Source organism: Botrytis fragariae (genome assembly GCF_013461495.1).
Source record: "Botrytis fragariae strain BVB16 chromosome Unknown tig00000012, whole genome shotgun sequence".
Taxonomy (NCBI): Eukaryota; Fungi; Ascomycota; class Leotiomycetes; order Helotiales; family Sclerotiniaceae; genus Botrytis; species Botrytis fragariae.
The window spans coordinates 3176401-3201036 of NW_023500989.1; the positions used below are offsets into that span (position 1 = coordinate 3176401).

General features: G+C 42.2%; 9 protein-coding genes across 9 annotated transcripts; 5 read left to right on the forward strand and 4 right to left on the reverse strand.

The window, feature by feature from the left end:
• Nucleotides 1-759: 759 nt before the first annotated feature.
• Nucleotides 760-2886, forward strand: Bfra_003205 (putative glutamate decarboxylase protein; the record flags this gene model as incomplete). Its single annotated transcript, XM_037333616.1, has 4 exons — nt 760-867; nt 1248-1577; nt 1627-1671; nt 1762-2886. The coding sequence occupies 4 exons, from the start codon at nt 760-762 to the stop codon at nt 2884-2886; spliced, it is 1608 nt and encodes a 535-aa protein (XP_037195744.1).
• Nucleotides 2887-3366: 480 nt separating this feature from the next.
• Bfra_003206 (uncharacterized protein) lies at nt 3367-3891 on the reverse strand (the record flags this gene model as incomplete). The annotated part of the gene is made up of 1 exon (XM_037333617.1): nt 3367-3891. One exon carries the CDS (start codon nt 3889-3891, stop codon nt 3367-3369), a length of 525 nt encoding a protein of 174 aa, XP_037195745.1.
• A 1676-nt stretch (nt 3892-5567) lies between these two features.
• Nucleotides 5568-9153, reverse strand: Bfra_003207 (putative mitochondrial translation initiation protein; the record flags this gene model as incomplete). Its single annotated transcript, XM_037333618.1, has 3 exons — nt 5568-5719; nt 5827-9076; nt 9127-9153. 3 exons carry the CDS (start codon nt 9151-9153, stop codon nt 5568-5570), a joined length of 3429 nt encoding a protein of 1142 aa, XP_037195746.1.
• A 206-nt stretch (nt 9154-9359) lies between these two features.
• On the forward strand, nt 9360-10421 carry Bfra_003208 (uncharacterized protein; the record flags this gene model as incomplete). Its single annotated transcript, XM_037333619.1, has 1 exon — nt 9360-10421. The coding sequence occupies one exon, from the start codon at nt 9360-9362 to the stop codon at nt 10419-10421; it is 1062 nt and encodes a 353-aa protein (XP_037195747.1).
• Nucleotides 10422-13699: 3278 nt separating this feature from the next.
• Bfra_003209 (uncharacterized protein) lies at nt 13700-14179 on the forward strand (the record flags this gene model as incomplete). The annotated part of the gene is made up of 1 exon (XM_037333620.1): nt 13700-14179. The coding sequence occupies one exon, from the start codon at nt 13700-13702 to the stop codon at nt 14177-14179; it is 480 nt and encodes a 159-aa protein (XP_037195748.1).
• A 1983-nt stretch (nt 14180-16162) lies between these two features.
• Bfra_003211 (uncharacterized protein) lies at nt 16163-17776 on the forward strand (the record flags this gene model as incomplete). The annotated part of the gene is made up of 1 exon (XM_037333621.1): nt 16163-17776. The coding sequence occupies one exon, from the start codon at nt 16163-16165 to the stop codon at nt 17774-17776; it is 1614 nt and encodes a 537-aa protein (XP_037195749.1).
• Nucleotides 17777-18150: 374 nt separating this feature from the next.
• Bfra_003212 (putative glycerate dehydrogenase protein) lies at nt 18151-19746 on the reverse strand (the record flags this gene model as incomplete). The annotated part of the gene is made up of 2 exons (XM_037333622.1): nt 18151-18656; nt 19215-19746. 2 exons carry the CDS (start codon nt 19744-19746, stop codon nt 18151-18153), a joined length of 1038 nt encoding a protein of 345 aa, XP_037195750.1.
• Nucleotides 19747-20540: 794 nt separating this feature from the next.
• On the reverse strand, nt 20541-20951 carry Bfra_003213 (uncharacterized protein; the record flags this gene model as incomplete). The annotated part of the gene is made up of 3 exons (XM_037333623.1): nt 20541-20563; nt 20685-20783; nt 20897-20951. 3 exons carry the CDS (start codon nt 20949-20951, stop codon nt 20541-20543), a joined length of 177 nt encoding a protein of 58 aa, XP_037195751.1.
• Nucleotides 20952-22882: 1931 nt separating this feature from the next.
• On the forward strand, nt 22883-23860 carry Bfra_003214 (putative ammecr1 family protein; the record flags this gene model as incomplete). Its single annotated transcript, XM_037333624.1, has 1 exon — nt 22883-23860. One exon carries the CDS (start codon nt 22883-22885, stop codon nt 23858-23860), a length of 978 nt encoding a protein of 325 aa, XP_037195752.1.
• Nucleotides 23861-24636: the final 776 nt, after the last annotated feature.

Sequence of the window (24636 nt, forward strand, 5' to 3'; positions counted from 1 at the left end):
AGCCTTTTTTTTTAAAATCTTTTTTTTTTCTTTCATTTCTTTGCTTTGAGTTTCGATTTCAATCGTTACTCGCTTGATTTTATTAATCTTCAGTCGAACTGCAGTCGAACTGCAGTCGAACTTCACTCCAACTTCACTTCCTTCAAACTTCACTTCACTTCCCTCCAACTTCACTTCCTTCAAACTTCACTCCAACTTCCCTCCAACTTCACTTCCCTCCATACATCACTACACATCCTCAAGCCCAGGTACAAATAAATCACCGCTGTTTCCTTTGGTCCGATATTCTGCCGTTTTTCTCTCTCTTTTGGTTTTGCTATGGCCCAGCCAGCCCGGCCAAGGGTAGTGGAAGAGAGGTATGGCTACCAGGGATAATAAGTTTATGGCTTTGACAATCCCAAATGACTGACGAAATGACTGGTGAAATGACTGATGAAATGATTGATGATGGTGAAATCTTTGCGTCATGGGAATGGAATATATTTTCATCTGTTACTAATACAAATGGTTAGTCATCGCCAGTAAGATCCCGTGGATTACGGTTTCATATCATGTCAATCCATTCATCATTGACTGCTTGAGTGAGGTTATAATGCGGTGCTGCCGGCACCGGTATACACACACATACACATACATCACTGGTGGTCAAGGACATTCCGCGATTGATCTTCCGCGATTGATCTTCCTCGATTGATCTTCCTCGCTCTACTTCCTACACACACACATCACCTCGCCCTCTCCATCAAATCCTCCCTCACAATGTCTTCACATGTAACAGCAGAATCCGCCTTGCCACTCCGGGACGACACGCTTTCCACTGGGCCAGACGCTCCAAACCCATTGAACCGTGCCGATGAAGTAGAAGATGTGAGAAAAGTCCATGCATTCATGCATTCCCAGTTACGAGTTATCATGATCGTTATCATGATCATCACCCCTTCAATCTTATACGCACACCGAGCTACCTACACATCCTAGCTACCTACACATACGACCTGCACATACGACCTGCACATACGACCTACCCATCCTCCCTACACATCCTCTCTACATTTCCTCCCTACACTTCCTTCCTTCACTTCCTTCCTACACTTACCGTATACCTCATCTCAATATCAAAAAAACCTTAATCCACCAAGCCATGTCTTTCATCCCATCATCTCCATGTCACATCAAATCTTAGCAATCAAAAGTAACCACAGTAACCATCAAAAGTACACATCATCTAACATGTTTAATTATCCTAGTTACTCAATGCCGTTCAATCTCTCATCATCCCATTCATCGCATCGGCCGATGAAGATGCCATGACCAAACACACCGGTCATGGAAAAGCCATTGCCGGTGGAGGGCCTCGAACCACTCTTCTCGAACATCACAAACCAGAGAAATTACTCCAATTGCTAGATTTCAATCTTCCCAGCAGTGGAAAAGGAAAAGAGGGTTTACTATCATCCATCGAGCAAGTGCTCAAATACAGCGTGAATACGTGGGATCAAGGATTCTTAGATAAACTGTATGCAAGCACCAATGCGGTACGTATCCATCTGCATCTCGCTGCATCCACAATTGAAGCGGTGAAAGTTACACATTCCAAAGCACTTCAGCTGAAAACTTGATCGATAGGTAGGAATTATTTCGGAATTAATATTGGCCGTTTTAAATACAAATGTAAGATTAATCCTTCATGGGTCATGTCTTGACGACTGATAACCTTGCATGTCATCCATCATGTCAGCCCTATACTAAACGCATCAATAGGTTCATGTATACCAAGTTTCCCCAGCCTTGACCATTATTGAAAAAACCACGGCAAAAGCTTTTGCCAATCTCTTCGGCTTCGATGGTCCTCACGCAGGAGGTATCTCAACTCAAGGTGGTTCGGCTTCCAACACAACCTCCATCATCATTGCCCGCAATACTCTCTTCCCAAACACAAAACAAAATGGAAATGGAAATCATCAATTCGTTCTGTTCACTTCGGCGCATGGTCACTATTCCCTGGAGAAAGCCGCTCAAATGTGTGGTCTCGGATCCAATAGCGTGATTCTCGTTCCCGTCGATCCTCGAGGTCGTATGATCCCCTCCAAACTCGACTCCCTCATCAAAAAGAGCATTTCCGAAAACAAAACTCCCTTTTACGTAAATGCCACCGCTGGAACCACCATCTATGGTTCCTACGACCCCTTTACCGAAATCTCCGCCATCTGTAAATCGCACAACCTTTGGTTCCACATCGATGCTTCATGGGGTGGTCCCGCCATCTTCTCTCCCACCCACGCCTCCAAATTAAAAGGTTCTCACCTCGCCGACTCTCTAGCCGTAAACCCGCATAAAATGTTAAATGTCCCCGTAACCTGTTCCTTCCTCCTCGCACCCGATATTTCAAAATTCCACAAAGCAAACACGCTTCCCGCAGATTACCTCTTCCACGCCATCGAAGACGGAGCCGAAGTCTGGGACCTCGCAGATCTCACTCTGCAATGCGGTCGTCGTGGAGATTCTCTCAAACTAGCCCTCTCCTGGATCTACTACGGCACATCCGGTTTCCAGCAACAGATCGATCATGCTTTTTCCGTGGCGGAATATTTTGCCCAATTGGTCGAAGACCATAGGGATCTGGTACTTGTTTCGCAAAATCCACCGCCCTGTTTACAGGTTTGTTTTTACTTTGCGAAGGAGGGGAAATTGGGGGACAAAGAACAAAATACGAAAATCACCCAGGATGTAGCGCAGAAATTGTTGACGCGGGGATTCATGGTGGATTATGCGAGTGGAGAAAAGGGGAAATTCTTCAGGGCCGTGGTAAATATTCAAACGAGACGGGAAACAATGGAGGGGTTGGTGAAAGCTATTGTGGAGATTGGAGAGGGTGTTGTGGTGTAGATTTTGTAAGAGAAGGGATTGAAAGGAAGGTGGATATGAGAACTGGATGATTGGAGAGACATTTAGATTTACATTATTCCATTACAATCCAATCCAATGCAAACAATGGAAAGGAATCAAACGCAATGTTTACATCTGATTCCATCACAAAAGCCTCGTTGATTAGGTATGCAACGAACAGTACTCCATCTCTCACGATACCCATTCCTATCATTCCCATCACCCAAAACTATAAGAAGAGAAGAGGGAAAGATAATACAGGTATAAGAACCTTTCATTGTTCGTCGAGAACTAGATGATTGGATAGATGATTGGATTTTCATCACTCCATTATAACCCAATCCAATCCACACAAAGCATAACAGATAATTTATATCAAATTCCATTAATTACAAAAGCCTCATGAACAAAAAACCATTCAACAACCAATACTCCATCTCTCATTTCCATTATCCAAAGCTCGCTTCCCGAAATCAAAAATCAAAAATCGCCCCTCTTCAAAACCGGTTGAAACATCGAAATCACACTTTTTCTCCACCTTCCTCCTTCTCTTTCTTTTTCTCTTCTTCCCATTCCTTCCCCCTCTCTTCCTTCTCCGTTCCCATCCATGTTCCCCTCTCCTTCCCCATCCTCATCCCCATCCCCATCCATCTCCTCGATCGTAATCCACTTATCATCTCCTCTTCCCCTCCCATCCCCATCCCTCTCTTCTTTTCCTTTTCCCTCTCCCTCGCTTCTCTCCTCCTTTCCATCCCCATTCCCAATCCCCAATAGTATATCTCCTCTCTTTCTCTTTCTCCTTCTCCTTTTCCCTTCTCCTCTCATCCCCTTTCCCCAACCCCCAATAGTAAACCTCCTCTCCCTCTCTTTCTGATCCCCAAACTCTAATTTACTGACCCGATACCCACCATTTCCATCATAAGTCCGTCTCCATTCTCGATTTTGGGTGCGTTCCTCCGCGGCGGTTTTGGTGCTGCTGTAGAGGTAGGTGAGGGCTGATTTCATGGTTTTTGCGGGAGATGTTTTTGAGTGTGATTTTCTAAGAGACGTTTTTTGTGGTGTGGTTTTGGGTTGGTTGTGGATGTTATAAGTGATGTTATATAGTGTGGTTGAACGAGGTGTAGTTTGTGATGTTATTTGTATCCCTCTCCTCGGCGAAAATGGATAGATATCAATATGAAGGCGAGGCGTGGATGTGTGAATCTATAAAGTTGATATGGTCTGGAAACGAGTTCTTGTTTTGTATTGTACAGCAGAGGTTAAGGGTTGTGGGTGTTGGGTGTTGAGTAATTATATCGTGGAGGACTTTCAGATGTGATATAGCATAACACAATATAAATATCAATATAAATCCAGATCCAAAAAGTCCAGAAAGAAATAAACCAAAACTCCCAACCAACACAACACAACACAACACGATACCCAGATGAAGAAGTCAGACTAGCAGACTAACCCCTCCCCTCCCCTCTCCTCGCCCATCAATACCTCCCATCCGATGCGAAAACACCACACGCAAATCTCGCAACGAAATCCTACCCCTTCTCTCTGTCGATCAATCATGCATCGAAGCCGTATAATCTCCCTAGGTAAGTACACATACACACCAAATTCCACCTATCTCCCTATCACAGTATTTCTCTAGAAGAAAGCAAAGTAAAGTTTCATCCCCTCCCTCCGAAACAACCATCAAAACACCATACCTACCTACCCATCAATCCCCCACCCTTCCGTTTCAAGATATCGAATTTCAAACATCACATCAACATCAACATCAACATCAGACGAATCCAACAATCAATGTTCAGATTCCATGCGAAATACACACATTCCTCACTAAACGATGATCAGGAAATGGGTTTCGTTTCTTGTGAATCTTCGTTTCGTTTCGTGTCAGTCGGAGCACAGACTTACTTGGTATCTAGGGAGGTATATCATACTCTACTGTAACATTAATATCTGCATGAACATTAACAATATTAACATTAACAACATTAACATCAACAACATTAATAACATTAATAACAGTAATATTAACAACAACAATCACAGAGTATCCAAGTAAGTGAACACACGACACTTCCCAAATCAATGAGGACAATCCGAGCGACCAACTACCCGAAGAAAGGCATTGGCCACCTAGCTCTCCTCCGAACTCTACTCTACCTACCGGTCTCCATAGGAGAAAAGAACATAACAGTCCAGAAGAACCACGAGCGAAACCCCTCTCTCCACAATTCAATCATTCCATTTCAATTCAATCCAGCGAATTATATATTTAAATAGTGTTAAAACTTAAGACTTTCTCAAGGTCTGTTTAACACTATTATTTCTCATAACTTTATCTGTAGTTGATTTGTTATAGAATTTATGGGCCGATGAATTTTGACCTCATTTTCCCCCATGTCCCCAAGGATAGGATGTGTTCAATCGACGAGGTGAGAAAACCCATCCATCTCTTCCGGTAAAATGGAGTGAAATCAGAGAATCTTCGATCCATGCAAGAGCAGTGAGTGAATTGAGGATAGAGTCTACTAATCTAATTTCTATACATAAAAACCATATCTCTCATTCATTCATTCATTCATTCATCCATCTCTCATCTCTTATCTTCGACTCCCGCAAATGCGAGTGGAAATCTATATTTATACATATCAAATCCTCACAACTACTCCTACGAGAAATTACAAATATCTCTTCTCTTGCTTCTCCTCATATGCCTGTATTTGATCTCCGATTTGGAAGTCTGTCCATCCTGAAAATCCCATGCCACACTCACCACCCTTTTTCATCTCTGAAACGTCTTTCTTTACGTTCTTGAGGGATTCGAGTTTACCTATCACACAAGTTAGTATATTGAATTCCAATTACTCGTCGGAACGAGAGCTGAGCAATGGCAAGGCAATGATAAGAAACAAAAGACCACAAAGCGCAATGACATACCATCAAACACCTTCTCCCCATCTCTCAGTACCCTATATCGATCATCCTTAGACACGGTACCATTACGAACCTTACAACCTGCTACACTCCTATACTTCCTTCCTTTGATATTGATATCGAAGATCTGTGCCACAACAGCTTCACCCAATACTCTTTGCGTAACCAACGGTGGTAAGAATTTCGACATCTCAGCTCTTACATCATCCATCAATCTATAGATGATATTATGATCCAAGATCTTGACCTTATTTTGCGCAGCAAATTGTGCAATGTTTGGTTCAACCTCAGTGTTGAAGTTGATAACGTAACCTTTTGCAGTGGCAGCATGTTCAATATCAGATTCACTGAGTTTGCCGACGCCAGATCGAAGGACGATAGGTTCTACCTCTTTAGTACCAGTTGCGTTCAATTGATCGACGACAGCTTCTACAGATCCACTCACGTCTCCTTTGATGACAAAGTAGACAGGTTTAGGACCGGTAGGATCTTTGTTAGGAGTAGAAGAATCATCCTTTTCTCCTTCTTCACCAAGAAGAGCAGATTCTTTCTCCGCCTTTTCACGCTCGCGTTTATCATGTTCCATTTTGCGGTTCTCATTGATAGCTTCCATATCCGCGGCCAATTTATCCCTTTCCTCTTTCTCAAGTCGGAATTCGATAACGCTTTTAGCCTTTGCTTCGTCAGGAGCTTGAAGAACTTCATCTCCAGCAGATGGTTGTTCTCTCCATCCATCGATTTCTACTGGTGTACCTGGACCAGCTTCTTCAATCTCCATACCAGCTTCATTGCGTAGACATCTAATTCTAGCCCAAGTTTTACCAGCGACGATAAAATCTCCCGGTCGCATGGTACCTCTCCTAACCAAGATTGTAGCAACCTTACCCATAGACTTGATGCTTGCTTCGATGACATAACCTTCTGCTGGACCATCTCTTTCGGCACGCATATCAAGAATCTCGGATAGAGTAACAGCGGCTTCTTCCAAATCATCCATTCCTCTTCCGGTTTTGCCACTTACACATACGACTTGAGTGTCACCACCAAAATCTTCGACATCGACACCATGACGAGCAAGATCTTGTTTCACTCGCTCAATATCAATTTCAGGCCTATCGATTTTGTTGATTGCGACAATGATTGGTACCTTTGCTGCTTTGGCATGATTGATAGCTTCAATAGTTTGTGGTTTAACACTATCATCTGCTGCAACAACCAAGATCACAATATCAGTAACATTGGCACCTCTTTGGCGCATACTCAAGAAAGCTTCGTGACCAGGAGTGTCGAGGAAGGTAATCGTCTTCCCTGAAGGCATAGGCACAGAAAATGCTCCGATATGTTGTGTAATACCACCATGTTCTGATGCCGCAACGGAAGATTTTCGTAGATAATCAAGAATTGTAGTTTTACCATGATCAACATGTCCCATAATGGTAACAACCGGAGCTCTTTGAGGTAGTATTGATGGATCTTCGGCTGGAGGTCTAGCTTTCAAATCTTCAGATTCACCTCTTTCAATGATAGCCTCAAAATTATATTCCATAGCAATAAGTCCAGCATTTTCAGCGTTCAAAATGTGATCATGATTAACACCTTCGAAACCTAATTCTTCCAGTCTATCGAGGAAATCTTCAAGCTTGACTCTGAGTGCGACGGCTAAATTCGAGACGCTGATGAACTCTGGCAAAATCATAGGGGTTGGTGCAGCTGCTTTCTTTGCCGCCTTTTCACGCTTTCTTTGCCTTTTGAGTTCTGCTCGCTCAGCAGCTAACTCACTCGCTTCATCTTCGTCTTGGTCCGTTTTCATTTCCCGCTGTCTCCTGGCTGCCTTTTTAGCTTGTTTACTGTGGGCATTTTTTGGCAACGAGTGATCTCTGTGATTTGGATTATTCCCGACATCTTCGTCGGCTCCCCAACGTCCCGATAATCTTCGATGCCTCGTTTCTAATTCCGCTGGAGATGAAAATTCGTTCATCACTTTTTCGCGCACATTTGACTCCTCCGGCTCTGTCGCTAGTGGACTATAAGCTACTTGTTTTTCGGCAGGCTTCTCAACCGGATCTTGAAATTCCTGATGTTTCGCCAAATCAATCAATGGGATTGGACTTGTCAAACCGGGAATCTTAAAACTACTTCCACCGGTCTTACCAAAACCTGCACCAAATGAAGGTCCGAAAGATCCAAGAGGCTTCAACATATTGCGAGCTGATTGTGCTGATTGAGCTGGACGTGCGGGTTCAGAGTTTGTGGCAGGGCGTGAATTGAATATGGATCTGCTGTGACCATTGTTTTGCGAGGATTGATAATCATTTGCGGGACTCGTTTGTGAGGTTTGGGCCATGTTATCACTTCTATTATAACTATTTGGCCTACTCCACATGTCCGCTCTTGGAAGTTCTGTAAATCGACCTCTTTCTGATGGAAGTCTACCTCTCAGCGGCGTGTAAGTCCCCGAACTAGCTTCCTGTTCTCTTCTGGCTTGAGCCTCAGTGATAGGATCTTGTGGTTGTTGAACTGGTGGCGGCGGTCGATTTTCTCCAACCTTCTTTCTTAATTGGGTCCATTTGGATACATCTTTGGAGGGCTCGCCATTGCTTTCGTTTGGAGTAGTTGTTTCAGTTGAGTCATTGATTATTTGACTGGAAGTCTGTCTACGAATACGAGGATCGTCTTTCTCAAAAAATCGCAAAGGCGCATCCTGTACAGTGTGCTGCTTATTCATCGCATGTATATCCATAGTCTCCTTCCTTTTCGCGGCGACCTTAGCTATCTCCAGTTTCTCTTTTTGTGAACGTGGTGGTGGTCTAAATGCTCTATTTGTCTCGGGCCCTGGCCCTGAATGTATCTCGACTTTTCGTTGTTGACTTACACGGAACTCTTCTTCGGCAGAAGGCTGTGCAGGTCGCTCTGGTTTGGGAGGATCTGGTATTCTTGACTTCATAGGAATTCCAGCAGCTGGACGACCGAAGCTAGCAGAAGGCCCTACTCCAGGAATTTTAGAACCTCCAAAGGCCGGTTTATTGAAGCCACTTCCCATCCCAGGTCCAGGGCGCCATGATGTAGCAGATACCTTGGGCTGCGCAAGCGGAGTTGATTCATACTCTTCAGATTCTCGTACCGCAGTACCTTCGGCGGGTGGTTTTGATCTCGAATTAGAGGATTGTAAAAATCGCCGCTGTGTATGTGAAGTAGGGCCAATTGCTCCAAGTCGATGCCAACAAAAAGCGCATACTGATGGAGCTGATGTTTCCTATATTAATTAGAATATCATAAAGTATAATACAATTTGAGTTCGCATACCTTTATTAAATTGCGACCCCTCCTCATGATTGCATTGTCGTTTCAATGAATATTTAAATAATTTTCATAAAGTTGCCATCATAATGATTGAAGGAATTTACGGATACCGAAAAGTACCAACTACGCATTTAGATATTCCGAGACATTGTTCCAGCCCTTTCCATTTATAGTCCATACAAATTAGACTTCACAACCACATAATTTTTAATACATTCTTGTATCCACGGGTCATTATGCCTCCTAAAGCGAAGTCCAAGAGGACTTTTAATACTACCTCTGCTAAGAGATCGCCCCCAACCACTTCAGATGAACCTCCTGCCCCCTTTACACGGCCTCCTCCAAAGCTTCAACCATTCCTAGAGAAGCTCTCGAAGTATCATATTTACATTGCGCATATCGACAAACATCCCGCAGACTTCAAAAAGAAGATCTTCGTGGTTCCGGTGCTTATGAATGTTGCAATTGTTGTAGGACTCCTATGGCGCGCTTCTACTGTCTTCCCCTTTTACATGAAGATTTGTTTTTCGATGATGGGGAATTACAACGAGACAACCATTGAAACTCATAAGATACCATTGAATGATACAGGATACGAGATTTTACGTCGTGCTTCAATATTCATGATCGATCTACTTCTATATATTTTTGTTTGGCCATGGCCTCGAGATTTCTTCCTGGGACGAACGATTGGTAATCCGGTGTCATGGAGATTAGGAGTAGGTTTCCGCGAAACAGAGATTGTTGTGCGTCGTAGTAGAAAATGGGATCAAACAATCGGGGACTTCTTAAAGGAAGATAATGAAACTGGAAAAGAATTAATGGCATCGAATGTCAGAAGGGCCATTGAACCATTATGGTTGTCACAAAAGACCGGATATTTGATGTTGAACAGAGAATGGGATTTGGATTGGAAAGCTATGATTCAGGCTACAAAACTGGTGGATAAGAAGACTATGGATCTTCAAGATTTCAAGACGACTGTTTTCGCATGGCACGCAGCTTATGGATGGATGATTCAAACTGAGGCTCCTATCGACCCAAATAGTAAGGAAGAGTTGGGAAGGAAGAAAATAACAGCTTTCAAGGATGAGTTGACATTAATGGGGAAGGAAAACCTTTTCTTCAAATGGATTGAATTGGTTCAGTTCGAATCCTCGAAACCAGAAGGATTTGGTCCGGAGCAGCAAAAGGCCACAATGGAGAAGGCCAAAGTAATGTTCGAGTCACAAGGAGTCGACTTCGAAGCATTTTGGGAAAAGATTGGTGGGACTGAAGGGCTTCCTGGGATGGATTGATTTGGCTTGGAAATTCAGATGATACCCTATAGAACAAGTGATACATTTTCCACCAAAGGCATGAATAAGTATACAAATGATTACGCAGTGATCGAATACCACATTCTGATCAAGTTGATAGGTTTGTGCTATCAATTGGGCACGGTGGAGCTACGCTCCCAACATACACAACCGCCAACATACACAAATGTTGGTTACCAAACATGATACTGATGCACCTTTCAAAATCTTAATTCCTACAAGTGTAGACAAAATGGTGACAAGTGGTACTTGAATAATCTTTGAATTACTATCATCACACTGCTTTATTCCCGTCTACATCCAGTAATCGTGGGTTTTACACTGCGCTTATATGAAAAGTAGCATTCTAGTCGCCTATTCGATTCATTCTGCTTGGATTCCTGAAGTAGATTTGATACACCATTCTCAACTTCGGAAGCGGTCGTCATCATGCTCCTGCTGAAACCTGTTCCCCCCTGAATTCGAAATAGATCCGCCTCTGACAGGTTTCCACGCTCGATAGCCTAGGAAAGCTTTATAGTTCTCCGTCGCAGCAATTCATCTTACAGCCCATTTGCTTTTTCTTAGTCGCCACTACATCCCAAATTTAGACGTCAAAATTCTACATGGACACATCGCTACGCCATGATCAACGAATTTATCGAATTGCCCTCTGCCTTATCACATATACCAAGCTTGCACTACCTCTGTCAATGGATCCAGGGACAGAAGGAGATTGATTTCTAATAATCAAAGCATAAAAAAAAAAGATTTATAGTGACATTCTTGCCATTGCTCCCGTCATATCACCTATGAGTGGAGGCACATAGCACTCAGAAAATTTCTAATTCGACGAACAAGACACCGTCGTTATACACTTTCACAGTGCCTCATTTATATTCGAATCTCGTCGAACATCTGAATGGTCGGATGCGGCCGAGCTTCTCATCAAACACAGTGCTGAATATGCACTGCTTGTCCAATACAACCTTGTCGACGGTTCCGCTTTGTAATTCTCAGTGGCTCTCCAGGACGGGGTCACTGTATACAAGCATCTTGTTTATCCGGGTATCTCTCCATCTAAAATTATCATTTCGTTAGATTTTGCTGGAGGAGACATTGCGGTTGCGTTGTTGAGACATGTTTCTGAGCAGAAATCAAATGGTGGGAATGGTTAATTCTTACCCAATCTTGTCAGTTGTACATTGTGGAGTCTATCTATTGATCTCCCATCTCAAACTTGTGCCCATATCGATTCGCATCGGAATTACATAACAGGATTACCTAGCAGGCTTCACATTAGAATGGGATATCATTCTCTATTTCCCAGACCTAATGGAAATCACGAATTCTTGGTTCTCACTACTACCCCATTCATTTCCCACACCAGTACTTATATGAATGGTGATCGAAAGGTGGAGGGAGGTACTTACCCATACAATTGTTGAGTTTGCAGCGGAGAGGAAGGAGGTAGAGGGTAATAAAGTGGAGTTGCATGAATTTCAAAATGCATCCCATGATATTCTCCTCGTGGGGGATAAAATGCGATGATACAAAGAAGCAAAGAATGCGGCAATTGTTGTAGATCGATGTTTAGACTTCTCCGGGAAAATTGCCAATCCTCGATGATATAGGGATTTAACTTGATGAATTGACTGATAACCTAAAGTACAGCCAACAAATTTTTGTAACGTGGTTTACTTGACATCAAGGAAGTTACGTGCAGAGGCTGGAAAAGATGAGTGGACCGTATCACTCCGAGCTTTCGAAACTTTCATCCTTGCCATAATGTTTGGAAGTGATGAGTATGTCAGAAAGTAAAATTCCATATGTCATCATTGTTGAAGTTATTATTGTATCTTGTCTTACCAACCCAGATATGATTGGAATTTTTTCAATCCTGCATGTTCCTGATCTGCCTCTTTAGTTTAGAAGCAAGTACTCCACGATTTGTCCCGAGGTCATTTTTTCTTGTCCTAGCCTCTTCTGATGTTCATTCGATATTCTGATTAGCTATTGGTTCTGTTCCTTACAGTTCTCCTCGTCAGCTAATGCCGATCCAAAACTCTAATGGTGTTCATTAACATTACTGTCATCCAGTTAAACTTCTTTACAGCTCTTTCAAAGTTTTTGTTGCATATCTATGACCTTTTTTCATAGGCCACATTCTCAGAAGCGTTCGATTAGTATTCGATAGCCTTGGTAATCTAATTTTATAAAGCACTAGGACTCGAGTACCGTCATTTCTATATCCCTATGACCAAATCACATTTCATTTACACTTCTGTTACAAACTAAGATGACGATGAACAAAGTCGTCCAAACAAAGTCCTAAATGGCATTCATAGGGTCGCTCTTCCAAGAGCCGCTAGAATCCACTCTGCACTAGTACCTGGCATATCATCCCAATCCACACATTTCGATCTTCAGCTAAACGGGTTATATACCTAAGATGGCAATAAGCAGTGTGTATCCTAAGAGGGGTTGTCTTGTCATCCATAATCCCCTCTCTATAGCTTCCTTGGCTCCTCCCGCATCTTCGTCGCACCATTACTCAAGAGAGAATGTCAGCGTGTCTTTCATCATAGCGACTCGCGCTGAACTGTACCTTACCAAGGCAGTCAGTTTCAGTTTGTCCTGAGATTTGAATGTCATCAATGGACCAACAGTTTTAGCATTGAAGTCTACTCCTTTAAAACTTTAAAGACCTTGCACTCGATGAAGTATCTGCTCGTCAGATTCGAAAATCACTTAAGCTCAAAATATCGTCTTACTGTCAACCATGATTTGTGGCTTTGGATAAAACCTAAACACTTTTTTATTTCTTTTTATGTCTCTCACAAGCAATGCCGAGCGGTCATGGGACAATCTATGTTCAAATACCGCAATTAGTGCAGATCGCCCATGAGCCAATTGATATCACAGAACTAGTTTCAGGCTGAATAGTAAATTCCATATGTGCGCCTCAGGAAAACGTCATTCACTATTAGAGATCATCCCTAAATTAGACTTTAAACATGGCAACTAATTATATGCTTTATCTGATAGGATGAAGTAACCCCTATATTGATCGTTTTTTCTTAGCGTACAGCTTCACGAACGCATATAAATATTTCCCCAATTTTTCTTCACGTTCTGATCATATCCAATCACTCTTTTACAAACATTCGCGAATCTATCACTCAGTTTACATAATATACATATATACAATCGCTTTCTACATCATCTCTTTCTACACAAACAATCAAATTCAACTCGACATCTACCAAATCATAACCATGAATCCCAACAACACCATGAATTCCAACAGTACCGATAACTTCTACGTTGGAATCACCTCCAAAAACAGCACTTGCGCCAAAGCTATCACCTTGAGATCATGTATTCCAACACATGATGCAAAATCCATAAGTGACGAGCAAAGACCCGCCTACATTGCAGGTGTCTCTATCGCCTTCTTTTTCATCATCATTTTTGCTATCGCCATACAAAATATTCGCGCTCGCATTGTCTCGAATAGGTCTATGGATGAACAGAGACGAGTTGAAGAAGGGAGAATGACCAAGGCTGTTCAGAAGGTCACTGGTAGTGAGATGGTAACTGGCAGTGAGAAGGCAACTGATAGTGTAAAGACAACTGGTAGTGAAACGACAAATGGTAGTGAGACGACAACTGGTAGTGAAAAGACAACCGGTAGTGAAAAGACAACCGGTAGTGAAAAGGCAGATCAAGTTTCAAAGAAACCTGTCAAGTCATGAGGACATGCAGTTTACCTAAGAGAATGAGGGGGTAGAAGAATAAGGGATGGTAAAAGTTTGGGCTGTGATTTTTCTCCAGTGCGGTTACGATGAACGATTAAGGAAATTTTGGATGATAATTAATGACGGTCTATTTTGTATAATGAAATGTTAAATAATTAAATACGGTTCTCATGAAAAATTCTCATGGATTTCTCTTGTATAATCTCTGCGTGAACACTCAGTTATTTCATCGACCCCTCGACGATTGCCCTTGTCACTACATTGATTTGATTCAAATATTGTTTCTTCTTTCTGAAGACGTTTTTCTGAATGGTTTCATTGTCTCCGAAAAGGTAAGGAAACACTGTTAATCGGGACAATAGCATTCATCGAGATTGGCTGGGACCGGAGCTCTTGTGATCGACGCCGTACTGGAATATTTTATCTGCTGGATAAGTGATTCTGTGACTGATAATTGAGCATTGAAAATTTCACAAACTTCAGAGGTTGTCAATGTTCGAATATCGAAGGACCTAAATGACGTGGATGTCTTATGTCGTCTTCGAAAAGGCTGTGCTAGTATTAAGCATCCGTCATGCCAACTATAGACAGATAAAGTCTTGAAAATTTTCCGATTCATCACGATATTCAACATTGTAATTGGTGATTATCAAGTCTTTTGGTGATTGAGCTAGATTGATAGCCAAAGTAAATCATTGACACTAGTACTAATGTGTTTGTTCTAGAAATTTCATCACAGACTTTGATCGGCCGCCCGAAAGTTTATTTTATGCCTTCTACCTATCAATTCTATCCTCATCATGAACAATCACTGCCCCCTTTAACAGACATATTTGATCTAAAAATAGTAGTACCTTTAAAATACCTGCAGTAGCACAAGCCGGAATGTCATATCAAACGAAAACTGGAATTCCGAGTTCTTGGCTATCTTGTCCTAGAAGTTAAAACCTTCTTCCGTCCAAGCATTCTCTTAAAGTGTAAAAGTATACGTTGTCCTTCTGTAATTTCATCTTTCGCTCACCTGCATCTTGGAAGAGAAGAAAGAAAACATTGAAGCTAAAGTAGTGAAAGCATTACACCAGATTACTATCTAATCTCAAAGAATTGCACAACCGCCCACACGCATTTATCTGATAATCTATCTACCGTTGGAACTTTAAGTTTTCAATCAAAGTTTATTGTCGAAAAAGTATTCCACACAGAACAAAGTGAAAGTTTGTGACGTAAGTCTCAACAAACAATATAATTCATGGTTTGGAATGACCTCTTCATTACAGAAGGGAGAGTGTAGTTGAGATGGATCCTGAATGAGAAAAATATAAATCTTTATTCCTACAAAGATTAACTACATAGATAAAGTATCTAGATTATCCGCAATCGAGTACGATCATGAAATCACATCTTGCAGAACTTCTCCGCGCCTTCGTTTAAGCGAGATGTCAAATCTGTCCCCCTCATTTTAGCGCACAACTAGCATGAAAACTAAGATATTAGACTCATAAATCTGTCTCCCCCACACAGGAAGAGAGTTAAATCTCTTAGCTCGTAGACTAGATATCAGTAGTTAATATTTAGCACCAACTCAAAACTCAAAGGCAGAAGAAAACTGAAATTTACTATAATGACCTAGACTACCATTGAGCCAGGTCATACCCCTAAGGGCACAAAGACTGGTCTTATTGTAAAATATATGCCTATTCAGGCTAGCTCCTTCCACTATAGAGCTCATCAAGTACTGCAAAGACTTTTCAGTACTAAGATACTGAATTCTCCGGACTAGATTCAACGGTTTGTCTTTAGCAGGTAGATCTGTTCTTGGAACTTGGCTGGCTTGCATGGAAATTTTCTATATAAAGGTTGTCCCGCCCGCATTTGAGAAAACTTGCTCTCCTCCTCCTTATACCAACATTCAGATATATGTTCGCGCATACCTTTACGCATACCCTCACATATACCTTTACACACAAACCAGAAATAACCATGACGAATCCAGCGAACATGACTTCTCCCCAAGTCCATCAATGCATATCTTCACTCCGAACATCTTCCTACCACCTATCATTACTATCACGAGCACTCACCATCTTCACAATATATCTCTTTATCTTGATGATGATTACAAGAATACCCTTACTCTACCCTACTTCCAACTACAAAACCGTCACATCTCAGATCCTTCCTTGGAAGAACACAGCAAAAATTATCGTAGCGCTCATGGTTTCAATCAGTCTAGATCCAGACTTCCTCATCTACTATGTTTTCTATCAAATTGGGCGCAAATTACTTGCGATTTCACTTCTGGAGACGGGAGGAAAGCTGAAGCTCCTCGCAGTTATGATCACTGTCAAACCTTGCTGGCTTTTAATTGGCGCTGCTTACGAAATCGGTGAAGTGTGTGTAGATATCACATTGGAGCATTTCCAGAAGCCATTTGGGGTGGAGAAAAAGAACGCTGCTGAGAATGAGAAAAGGGAAGAAAACCCTCACTCTGCAAACTACCCTGAGCCAATCTCCGCAATCATCAGTTACATGTCTTCACTACTAGACGGAATTCAATACAATATTGTCACAGGGTCAGAAGAAACACACCCATACAAGAAAATGATATGGAAACTAAAGGAAATACAAAAATCCGAGACCGATGCAGACAATAAGAAGGAAATGAAAATTTCTTCCGATCTCAGACATTCAGAGAATCAACCTCCCTTGTCCCAAACAAGGAAGCATCTTTGGCTCAACTTTGTAGACTTCGACACCGAGGAAGAAACCCAAGACAGTCTCGATAAACATTCTATCGCCGACGAAACAATATCCCCGACTTTTTCTCTTTCTCCACTTCAATCTACTAAACCCCGGTCAACAATCATCGTTAGCCTTCCAAGTCCTTTGAGATCAAGACTCCGTGAAATGATCGACTCAGTTACCCGAGATCTAAATTCAGTAGAGAGACATAACGCAGTGCGAATCATCATAGAAACCGAACAAAATATCGAAAAATTGTACTCAATATCAGAATCTAATATGCCACGAATGATTGAGCAATTAGAGGGATTGGAAAGAAAATTGGAAGATATTTTCGAAAATGTAGAAATGGCCGCAGTTGAGAATGAGGTTAGTAACAAAGATGAAAATGAAGGTGAAGATGAAGAGGAGGAAATGGAACCGGGTCTCTTGACCCCCTCAACTTCTTCAGGTGAATGGACATCTGTTGAATCACCATCAACTCCTTCGGCTCACTCTGAACCTACATTTGAGGATGATGCTGAGGATAAAAAGGAGGATATGCCATCTGATTCGTTGACACCTTCAACTTATTCAACGCCTTCGATTCCCTCATCTCCTTCATCCCAATCCCGATCCTCACCCAGTCCAACAACCACCATCACCGGCCGCCCCTGGCATCTCTTCCTCGTCGATACCCTGTACAAATGCGACAATTCCCTACATTTTGAGTGGAGCACAGCCGAGCTCTTCAACGCATGGTTTAGCAAGAATTTCTGGTTTGCCGTTACAGAGGGAGAAATTGAGCTATTAGAGAAATGGAAATCGTGGGCTTTGGATGACAGACCTGTTGATCAGAAGTGGAATTGGTAGATAGTGCGGATTGGGAATGTGCACCATGATTGACGATCTGATGAATAACCCAGAGTCATGTTTAATGGGTTGGGGTAATTTGTAATTAGACATAGATTGATATACAAGAAGTAGTGGGAAGTTTGATCTAGGATATACATTAACAATAATTAAATTGAAGGCCTTCTCATGATCATATACTCGCTTATTTCAATTGTGAATACACAAAAAAAGATGTCAAAATCGAAAGACCTCAGCATGTGAATTCAATTAAGTATCCGGAGATCGGAATAATGAAGATCCATGATTTAAATGGTATTGACTTGATTGAAATCTGCACGTCATGTAGCCTCAGCCTTTCTATTCCTATACTGTTCACTTTACCCCTCAAAAAATCAACCCACAACATTCCCGCCAGCACCCTCACACCACCCTTTGATATTCTCCGTCACAACCCTCCTCAATTTCTCCACACTACTTATTCCATACCAAGCAACATGAGGACTCAAAATTAATCTTCCACTATCCCGCAATTCGCTATCTCTCGCTGCTTTCACCAACGTATTATTTTCTCCGGCTGGTTCTTCTACATAAACATCCGTTGCGGCTCCAGCAATTTTGCCTTGCTTCAATGCATCTACTAAATCCTCCTCATTGACTATTCCTCCTCGTGCGATATTGATGATGAGAGTGTCTGGTCTCATTATTGATAATTCCGCCGCGGCAATCATGTTTTCCGTGGTGGGTGTCAAGGGGAGAGAAAGGAAGAGGACGGTACTGATTTTCATGACGGTGGTGAATGAGGCATAATCTGGACGGGTTTCAGTTTCAGGGACGCCTTTTCGCTCGCTGAACTGGACCGTCATTCCTAGGGCTCGACAAAGGTCTGCTACTCGGTTTCCTATGCTTTGTTAGTTTTGTGGTTCGTGTGCTTGGTGTTGTGGGATTGTGGGTAAAGTCTTCAGTGGCCCAGTCCGACAGGGAAAGAACCAGAAGCTTTCAATGCCGGAAGCTCATTTGGACACTCGGTCCTCATCAGAGTATCCAATAGTCTGGACTGCAGTTCAACATGAAGATTATCTGAATCTCCAAAACAATTGAATCATTCAAATTATTCAAGACATTGAATTTGATTGGAATGTTGAATCATCTTCAGATTTCTGACTGCTTTTAGATATGCAAAACTTCATATCATTGGACTGCAGCCAAGACTATTGGATACTGTGTTCCTCATACGGAATACATCATTCAGACTACTGACTACCTTGGTTTGAAAAGGAGATGAGAGCTCAGTAGAGTGCCATATCGCATGATCTGGCCAACTTTGACAACATCACCTAGGAAATACCTCCTACTGATAGATGATTGTAAGATAAGCATGAAGCGAACTACGTTTCAATCACTCCTTCGATTTCAGCCTTCAAAAATAACACCAAGAAAAATCAAACTGCAATCGTACCTAACTCCCCACCCCCTACAATTCCCACCACTTCCCCCTTAAACCCTGTCATCAATCCCCCATAGAAATGCTCACTCAAACTCCCCTTCTCCTTCCATTCCTTTCCCTCTCTGGTCCTCTCATGCATCCCTACTACATTTCTTCTAAGCGCCATATACAACGTTAATCCATGTTCTGACACCGCTTCATTACTTGCTGCTGGAACATTTGATACTGAAATCCCATGTTCTTTACAGTAAGCAATATCGACATGATCTGTTCCGATGGCGAGAATAGCTATGTGCTTCAAATTTGGTAGTTGGGATAGAATGGTAGAGGTGAGGAAGAAACGAGTGGAGATTAAGACATGGGCGGGTTTGAGATATGTCATTAGTTCGTCACCTTTTGGAGGAGGATTGGGTAGCTCGGTGACGGTATAAGGGATTGGGAGAGGTGAGAAATCTGGTGAGGGTGTATGGATTGGATCGAGACGGAGGATACGGAGGGTTTCGGGGAGATTTGGACGAAGGGTTTGTGGAGTTGAGTCGACCATACTTGCTTGATAAATTGAGACGGGATTGATCGATTAATTGAAGAAGTCTGTTTTGTCCGAGTTGTAGTCTTGCACGCAGTTTGAAAAGCAATAAAGAATCAAAATGGAAACTATATGACGAGGAACAAGATAAGAAAGAACGTCTAGTAAGCATATGTCTATCTAAAGGCGTGAAGTTCTAGTGGAACCTTTCCCCACATTTGAGGTTCGGATGATTGTCCGTGATAGAAGGCTTAGCTTATCATATTGGACGACCACCAGGTGAACATTACAAGTAAGTAATGTTTTGCTTATCTTCCGACAAAGATCATGTGGACATCTGATCTTGGATTGGAAATTGGAAAGAAATGATTGAGATGTTGTCGACGCGGTACAATCAATATCAACCGAACTACAGCCGATGAAGGTAAGAGTCAGAATAACCCTCGATGAATGAGGCATCTACTTGTTATTCCTCCCGCAAGAGAGATACTGACATCCCTTCACAATGAAAGTGATCGTGGATAATAGTATGCAATTAAAATCCTGTGATAAAGTGCAGATTTGATCATCAATATGATCTACTCCTATCCTATCCTACTAATTCAATGGACGACTGCCGTAGAAAAATACCAATGCAATACAATCTATGCCGCATAGGTTTCTCCAGGACCAAGCTGACTGTCACTGAACAATACACCACGATATCTCGACCACCTCCGCTTCATTACTAATCCCCTCCGGTTGTTTCTTGAATTCAAACTCCGTTCTTCCATATGGGAATGAAACCTGTGGCATCCAGACAAGAAGTTGATTTACATGCCAGAGTTCTTTGCAGCTAAGTAGTTCCACAAGTGTTAGTATACCAGGAAGTTGATCTTAGAAAATGGAAAATGGAGGATAGAAGAAAAGGACGGTCATATCTTCCGAAAAAGAAGAGAAGAATTTTTGTAGCGTACCTTGATTAACACTGGAAGAGTCGAAGCTAACGACGTTTCCCTGAGCATCGGTCATTGAGGCAGTCGATGCATCTACTGCGCGTGCTGCGAGTTGAATAGCTGTGTTCATATCAGCACTGGGGAACAATATATGGCTCCATTGAAAAGGAGAGCGGAAAGAGGAATGTGGATGACAAAGGTAGGTCGGCGTGTGGAAAATCAGGATAACATACGTGTGGCAATCGCAATTGCGACGAAAGAAAGAATAGTGACGAGTGTGAACTGCATGGTTGCTGGTGGGTATATTTATTTAGATGTTGAGCGATGAAAAATGCAGAAGACTGTTTAATGATAGTGATGATTTAATGAAGTCGACCGGCAACAAGTAATTGCGTATAAACAAGAAATCAATCAATGATTGATGGATGAATAGATGGATGAAGAACGAGATGAAAATAGTGATAAAATGAATCCCCTATACTTCGAGGTCATCGTCTTTATATCTTCTCTTCATCCAAATATCAACATCCCACGAACTCAAGACGGGGATCTAGACTCAAACCTGCGCCTCTCGCTTCCCAAAGCCATCGTCATAAACTTCATCCAATATTAAGAGACGATTTCAAAGGAGCACCTATCAACATCCCAATCCCATGTCTACTGGAATCCATAGCTTTGCTTTATTTGCAGATATCATGATTCGAGCAGAAACCGGGGCTCACTGCATTACAAATTGAATGATATTCACATGGTCATGATACATCGAACGTATGGGCAAGGCTTATATTGTATAGAATATTATTTAAGCTCGTGGATATATCTCAGATTTCCTGGGGGAAGTTGGGGATAATGATAAAGAAAAACAGGATTGATGTGTTGTAAGGTTTAAAAGAAAAAGGGTGATGAAACGTGGATGAAGTGAAGCGAGATGCAAACAAGGCTGTCGTCCTAACATTACCCATGAAGCTCCAAAACGATCCAATGAACCGATATAATAGGGATCTTTCATGCACAGAGGATTTTGGAAGGACGGGATTCTTGAGATCCGAACGGATGAACTTTTGGAGGCTGTAGATGTTGTGGAGGAATAAGGCTTTCTGTTGTTGTTTATAGATTTAAGGGGTAAAGGTCTCGTTTGAGGCTGGGTGGTTTGGGAAATGATTGACAGCAAGCTTCTAAGACAGATACCCGATATTGATGTGTAAGTAAAGTGATTATTGCTTTTGATCTGTAAATAGCCTTTGAGTATTTGACTTGCGATTCGTATTGTACTTGGCAATAAAAGCGTGGCTTTGAATAGGTGACTACTGGCTAGGTACCTGAGTGTCTCAAGATATTCGTCCTTTGTACTTTGTACTTTGCGATGATGACATACAAGGAAAAACGTCTTTCAAGCTTCAAACAGGAGCTCTTTTAATTTTAATGATGATGAAAAAGAGGGCTTCTTGTCAGCTGCACTTTCAATACCAAAGAGGTTAAAACATCAACTTCATCATCATCGCCATGATATCCACGTTGTCGGTTAATTCGAACGACTCCAGCCTCACCCTTTACAATGGAAATAAAATATAAACATCATTGATATGAAGCAATAAAAAGAAAGCATATATTCAATTGCTCATCTCATGCTTTATGGCATTCTTACCGACCGACCAACCGACTAACGGAACGTAATAAACCGAGCAAGCCGGAGATCTCGGCCTGGAATGATCCATCTTCTTGAAGTCCGAATCCGGAATAGATAATGCACAATTCACAAGTTATCCACTCGACTCTCGATTTATGCAAATCATGGGTACCTGAAACATTCATCATCGATTTCCACAAATCAAGACTAAAGCTTATCGATAACCCCCGCTATGAAGTCCCACAACACCCGAGCTCCCTCCACCGGTACTGACATTCACTCACAACAACCTTCCTATCAGACTTCACTTCTACTCAAATCCCTTATCTCAACAACATCAATAACCTCATTTCGCCAACTTACTCTCATCACAAAGTTTGTCAAGTACAATAGAGTTAACTTATTCCATGAATCCAAATCCAAATCCAAATTCAAATACGATTACAAATATTCATACAAACACTCGTATCCATATTCGTATCCCCTTCCCTTACCGTTAGGTCGACGACAACTACAACTCCATTCAAATCTAACCCTCGACACAACCACAAATTCATCAACCAATCCATCTTCGCCAGTAAGACCAACAATTATGGCAACTCCAGATCATTGTCTCTATTGTTTCGAGGTTTTGACTGCTCATCTCGAAAAACGACAACCATTAGGTTTGGAAAAGGTGCAAGAATTATGGACGTCCTATCCCAAAGGTCTCGAATTACAAAACACCGAAGAAGAGGAAGAAGAAGATGTTGATCTTCAAATAACTGGTTCCCATCCACCAAAAACAAATCCAAGACCAGATCCAAATTCAACCACAAATTCAGCACGTCATCCTATTCTCCAGCGAATTACACGATCTGCTTCCGGAACCAGTACACCATCTTCTAGTTCCTCCGAACGAACATCAACCTCGAATTCCACATCTGCAACTACTCCCTCCAGTTCAACCACCTCATTCACCCCTATCGGTATCTCCCCCACTCCCCGTCAAACAACCCAACTCTCCCCTCCCCGCAACCTCCGCGAATGGTCCACCCCTCTCTTCGTAACCTGGAATACTCTTTCCTCTTCCTCACAACCCCATCAACAATCGCCCTCTCTACGCGGCTGCATCGGTACTTTCTCCTCCGAACCCCTCCTCACATCTCTACCCGAATACGCAATAATTTCCGCCCTGCACGATTCCCGCTTTGATCCCATTACACTGCGGGAACTCCCAACTCTCGAGGTTGCCGTTACTTTACTTACGGATTTCGAAGAGTGTGTTCATCCGCTGGATTGGGAAATCGGAGTTCATGGGATTAGGATCAGTTTTTATCATAAAAACAAGAGGTTTGGAGCGTGCTATTTACCTGATGTGGCGGTGGAACAGGAGTGGGGAAAGGAAGAGACGGTTGTGAGTGCGATGAGGAAGGCGGGCTGGGGAGGAAGAAGAGAGAAGTGGAGGGAAGTGAGCCAGCTGAGTGTTGTGAGGTATCAGGGAAGAAAGGAGAGTGTTAGCTGGAAGGAATATAATGAGTGGAGGACTTGGGTAGAGAAGCTGGACAATAAGGTTGAGGCGAGGAATTAGAGGTGACGAATATTACACCTTCTAAATACTGGACATAGGAACAGGATGGGAAGGAATCTCACTATCATCGATCTTAGCGGGTGGTAAAAGTGTGCGGGAACATGGAATAGGGAGTGCATAAGATACAACATACAATGATTTATGACAACAGATAGAGATTTAACCGGAGGCTCATTTAATTCAATCTATCCCTTCTGCTTGATTTCCACCCTTCTCCATACCATTCAACTACTTCCCTCATCCGCCGGCCTATTCATACGAGGGAAAACAGACCGGAATTGAGCACTGGCGAATCCCTTCAACAATCCAATTGTCCCATTTCAATTCAAAGAATTTGGACTTTAATTGAAGGGTATCCAAGGGTGTATAGGATTTCCTCTAGCGCTCCATATATACATACTACGTTTTCTCTCCACCTGAATCTCTGATATATTCAAATCTCGGAAACATCAATAGAATTACCTCAACCTCAATCTATCTCACGTATGTGGTTCAACGCGTTCTTGTGTGGTGCACCCAAATTCAAACACAGTCAGTCACATTTCGAGCAGCGTGCTGGACACCGTTCTTTGATAAGACTAGAGACATCGGAGACATCGTGAGTAAGTTGGCCAGTTCTTACCTCGTAGCTCGCATTTCCACGCGCATCTTGTGTTTCGTAAATAGTTAGTCAGGTACATATATATTTCATTTCAAGACCCTTCAATGCATCCAAGTATTCGATACTAGTTTATTAATCGCTAGAGAAAAATATAAAAAGCTCCTCAGCTCCTCGC